This window comes from Lactuca serriola, chromosome 4, assembly GCF_051521515.1.
Source record: "Lactuca serriola cultivar US96UC23 chromosome 4, Lser_US96UC23_V15, whole genome shotgun sequence".
Classification (NCBI taxonomy): Eukaryota; Viridiplantae; Streptophyta; class Magnoliopsida; order Asterales; family Asteraceae; genus Lactuca; species Lactuca serriola.
In genome coordinates, this window is record NC_136411.1 from 81,664,527 (window position 1) to 81,669,769 (window position 5,243).

Consider the following 5,243-nt stretch of genomic DNA (forward strand, 5'->3'; position numbering starts at 1 on the left):
TAAGCAAAAAATGACAACTCATATTACAAGTTTTCATACATCTAGGAACATATATTTGTTTTTAATCCCACCTTATTACATAGGATTGGACAAAACATAACATAACATAACATGATAGTTTTGTACTGTGTTTGACCTGATTAGGTTCAGACTAGGACTGATGTGAATGGAACAAAAATTGCAACTTTTTTGTCTCACCCAAAAGATAAAACAAGATGGGACACACACTTGCTATTGACCTTTGGTATGTACAAAAGACGTGAATGTCCTCTTCAATATCATAAGAGGTATATCCATAGGACATTCTACTTTTTTATGTAGCCCAAATGACACATACCCATTTATTTCAAATAAACATTTGATAATTATTAATTAGTTAAGGAAACTATGATAAATCTTGTTAAAAAGCACATACTTTCATCATATGATGGTGTTTATTTTGTGCTCATGGGCCAACAAAGACCCATATAGAGACTAAAGTGACATAGTCTTCAAGTTCTTAGGCTATCCGGAGTGGAGAGGGCTCCATGCGTGAGCTGCTTACGTGGAGGCTTTCTCCACGTGTGAACACCGCCACCAGCTTTGATGGGTTGGTCGTGGCGTGGCGACGAGGACGAGATGTTTGATTGGCTACTCAATTTTCGACCGTTGAGCATTTAATATTTTTTTTTTAATTTGATTTCTCTTTATATATCCATCCATTTTATACATATTTTTCAAAACAAAACCCACAAACTCTTTGAAATCAAACACACATTCAACAAAAAAATGGATGACGATTCTGATGACGAGTCGGTATTGCACACACTATTGTCTGCGACACAAGACATGGTTTGTGAGAGAGGTGAAAGTTCACACGACGAGAAGAAGCATAGAAAATGGATCAATCGGGATCGAGAGACAGCAAATGAACTTTTGCTATGTGATTATTTTGCCCATGATAGTTTATATGATCTATCGAAATTTGAAGAACATTTTCGTATTAGTAGAAATTTATTCTTACGTATAGCTAAAGATTTGAAACCTAATTATGAGTTTTTTCAATTAAGATGGGATGCTAGAGGTAAACATGGTTTTACTACAATACAAAAATATACAGCCGCTCTTAGACAATTGGGATATGACATAGTCGCAGACGCCTTTGATGAGTATTTGAAAATGTCTGAGATGACAGGTCGAGACTGTACATATCTTTTCCGTGAGTATCTTATAGAGCTTTACCGTGACAAATACTTGCGACATCCGACTAAAAGTGATGTCGAACAATTGTATGCCACACATCAAGCTAAACAGGGTTTTCCAAGGATGCTTGGTAGTATTGATTGTACACATTGGTAGTGGGCAAATTGTACCAATGTGTGGTGGGGTCAACTCACACGAGGTGATCATGGGGTCCCAACTGTTATATTAGAGGTGGTTGTTTCACATGACCTATGGTATTGGCATGCATTATTTGGTATGGCAGGGTCCAACAACAACCTGAATATGCTTCAAGCGTCTCCGTTATTTAACAATATTTTGCAGGTTAAAGCACCAGACATGTCATACGTTGCGAATGGAAATTAATATAAGTATGGGTATTACCTAGGTGATGGTATATATCCAGAGTATGCTACAATTGTCAAGTCATATTCATTTACTGTTGATGAAAAATGAAAATTGTTCAAGTTAGCACGAGAATCTGCACAGAATGACGTGGAACGAGCATTTGGAGTCCTAAAACAAAAGTGGCACATGATCAAACATTTGGCACGAACATGGGGTATGACAAAACTAACGACGATGTTGACTGCTTATGTTATTTTACATAACATGATAATAAAAGAAGAGGGCAGGGCTATTTGTTCATATACCAGGAACGATATACTTAATCTACCTACAATAATACAAGTTGGCAGCCCGACATACTTCTCTAGGGTTTTAGAAATACAACACCGTAAAACACATCACAATCTACGTCACGATTTGACCAAGCACATATGGGAAAGACAATTCCAACGGGGAAATGACGATGAAGACAAAGAGGATGAGGGAGATGACGATGAGACGGATGCGGACGATGACGATGAGACGGATGAGGACGGTGACGATGACGAGTAGTATTTGTCTGTGGTTTTTATGTTTTTTTTAAGTAGTGTAATGTTTTATTTGTTATGTTTATGTTTATTTTAGTAATTTAGGTTTTAAATTTCTATGTTTTTAATTAATGAAAGGTGGTTTTATTTTTTTGTGTTTTCAAAAAATTTATTTATGTTATAAATTATGTTTTTTATTTAATATAACGTTACAAAAAATAAAAAAAATAATAATAAAAAAAGGAATATTGCGTAGTGGTAACCATTTCCAATGTCTAGTGGATTAGTGGTGAAGCTAGCGTGACGCAGAGGTGGCAAAACTTTTTCGGTGGGTTGGTGACGGCCGCTCCCCATAGCCTTAGAATGTCTTATAACCATGGACACATGGTTGAATCTCAGGTGTACACTTCTCAAAAACCTAATCAACATATATTCCTTAGGGAAGAGGGAGTCATTTCTTCCCAATCCACTCAGCCTACTACTACATCAGTTTTTCTCTTTTTTTTTCTTCAACTTTTCCAACTTACAACACATGGAAACCATATCTTTTTCAAACCACTCAATTAAAAAAAATACAAAAAACTAATGTATAAGTCTTAATTAGCAATAGAGCTACCGGTTGTACCTCCAAGATACCACTCCCTCTTCTGTGGGTTGGGAGTGGTGGGTTATTTAATTGGTTTTACTAACCCGCTTCATCCTCTCTTTACTTTCTCTCTCTCCTTTTCTTTTGTACCATGTGTTTTAAGACTTGTACCTTGGTTGTTTTTTTATTTTTATTTTTTAATTTATTGGGTTAAAAAAGATACGATTTTCATGTGTTGTGGGTTGAAAAAGATGAAGAAAAAAAGAGAAAAAAATTAATGTGGAAGTGAGTTGGGAGGGAATGACTCCCTCTTCCTTTATCAAAGATTATGTTGTACTCCTTCAATTCATTGATGAGAGAGTTAAATCGGATGTATGTTTCAGTCACCGACTCACCATCCTTGTAACTAAACATCTCATACTTATTCATCAGGAAATACTCACGATTCTCCTTTCTTTTATCAGTTCCTTCAAAATGGAGAATGAGATCGTCCCACATTTCTTTAGCTGACCTCGAGTTCATGACAAAACCAAAAATTTCATTAGGCAAGGAGAGCATCTAAGTATACATGGCCTTATTGTAACACCTCAAATTTCAAAACAAATTTTTCATTTTTAATTCTCAAAATATTACTCATAAATTCAAGTCATCACATAAATTGGAAGTTATTATCAAAACAATATCAGAGTATCCCAAAATCCTTAAATCTTCATAAGCCGAGGGAAGTATATGTTGGATATAGTGTCTAAGTCCATAACTATATTTGGTATGTACTTGACCCGACCCGGCATGGTCCATTTGGGTTGCACTTCACCCGAAAAATTTATGGATAACCTTTTGAGAATAGTATAAGTTATGATTTATTAATATATTATAAGTTCTAATATATTAATATAAAATCATATTATTTAATTAGTATTGATCTATAATTAATCCAGGATTAATTTAGAGATCAAAAGTATTACTAATTAAATATGGGCTCCTATATTTATATAGTTTGGGCTAATGCTTATTTGGAATGGGCTAGGCTTGCATGGAAAGTTCATGGAGCTTTAACCCATGGATCTCATGGAAATGAAAAAGACATGGGTATTACGGTTTACATGGATGTAACCCTAATCCACCACACTATATAAAGGATGTTTTGGTTCTTGAAATCACACTAGTTGTGGTGAGTAAAGTAAGAGGGACGATTTCAAGATAGTTGTAACTATTCTCTCAAGGTTCCAAAGTTTGTGGTGATTTGTGATTTCCATTTGAGGCATCCACACTATTGGTGCTAGGCTCTAAAACTCCAAGCAATCAACTACAACTACAAGGTAAGTAACTCTACTAGCTTTATTTGATTCAAGTTCCCCATGCCATGCTAGATAGGATAAGAACCTTGGAAAAATAATTATTTGCATGTATCTTAGTCAAACATAGATCCAAGGTTTCTAGGGTTGCATGTACATCATAGGAGTGTTAGAATGCTCAAAACCCATCAGTATACAATCATGCCACCGCCTTCCCGGTGTAACAACCATAAAATTCCAACCAATTTAAACTTTTCAAAAACAACCCGACTTCATAAAATTATTACAAAAAGGTTTTCAATACAATTATTTCAGACTAATCCCAGAATCGCATCACAAAACATAATCATGAAGAGCGGTACGATCACGCCTTTGCCTTGCCACGGTCTCCTAAAGAACCTGAAAAACATTAAACCACAACTGTAAGCCCGAAAGCTTAGTGAGATATCCCCAAAATACCAACCACATATACCATACACGCATAACATGCCATATCATAACAGAACACAGAACAGACATGCACTTCGGGTCTACTGTGTGACTGGTCCGCCGCACCGGCCAACAGTCCACCTGGTCCACCCTCGAGTCTAGCCACATACATCGAGTCTACAGTGTGATTGGTCCGTCCGCACCGGGCCTTCAATCCACCTGGTCCATTCTCTGAGTCTACAGTATGACTGGTCCGCCCGCACTGGGCCTTCAGTCGGCCTGGTCCACTCTCCGAGCCTCGGCACGTCTGGTCCGCCCTCTTGGGCCTACAGCCTATCCGAACCGCTCGCTGGGCCTTCGGGATAACCGGTCCGCCCTGGGTATGTTGGCCTACAACACAAAGCTGGTCCCGCCTCAACCCAACCCCAGTCCAACAACCATGTGCACATAAACATTCAATCATATAACATATCACATCCAATCAAACCGATCTAACATATCACTAGCATAGCATCATCCTATATACCAGGATACCGATCCTAACTGGTCACTAACATATACCATCCTAACTACCAGGATGCAACATAGCAAAGCAATAACATAACAACGATACTTGGATCACAATCCGATAAAGGGCCGACCTTGGTGCCGTAGACCCTGTTGATATAGTGAGGATAACTCACCTCGCAACTGCCGACTGAACAGATAAACCCAAGCTGCTCCGACCACTGATACGATCTCTACCACTGGCCAACCACCAAAACACTAAACTCAAAACAAATGCCAACAATGACCAAAATACCCCTGGAATTCAACTGGTCAACCCTTGGTCAAAGTCAACCCCTGACTGACTCTACT

At 37.8% G+C, this 5,243-nt stretch overlaps 1 protein-coding gene across 1 annotated transcript; it reads left to right on the forward strand.

Moving 5' to 3' along the window:
• The first annotated feature begins 768 nt into the window (after positions 1–768).
• On the forward strand, positions 769–2,100 carry LOC145098556 (uncharacterized). The gene is made up of 3 exons (XM_079036184.1): positions 769–1,324; positions 1,466–1,524; positions 1,669–2,100. Exons 1-3 carry the CDS (start codon positions 769–771, stop codon positions 2,098–2,100), a joined length of 1,047 nt encoding a protein of 348 aa, XP_078892310.1.
• The last annotated feature ends 3,143 nt before the right edge of the window (positions 2,101–5,243 follow it).

Bases quoted from the DNA above. Each gene is read 5' to 3' on its own strand.
- LOC145098556 (XM_079036184.1), top strand. From the start codon at position 769: ATGGATGACGATTCTGATGACGAGTCGGTATTGCACACACTATTGTCT. The intron at 1,325-1,465 runs GTACACATTGGT...TTGGTATGGCAG, and splicing joins GATGCTTGGTAGTATTGATT to GGTCCAACAACAACCTGAAT. The intron at 1,525-1,668 runs GTTAAAGCACCA...AAATTGTTCAAG, and splicing joins TATTTAACAATATTTTGCAG to TTAGCACGAGAATCTGCACA.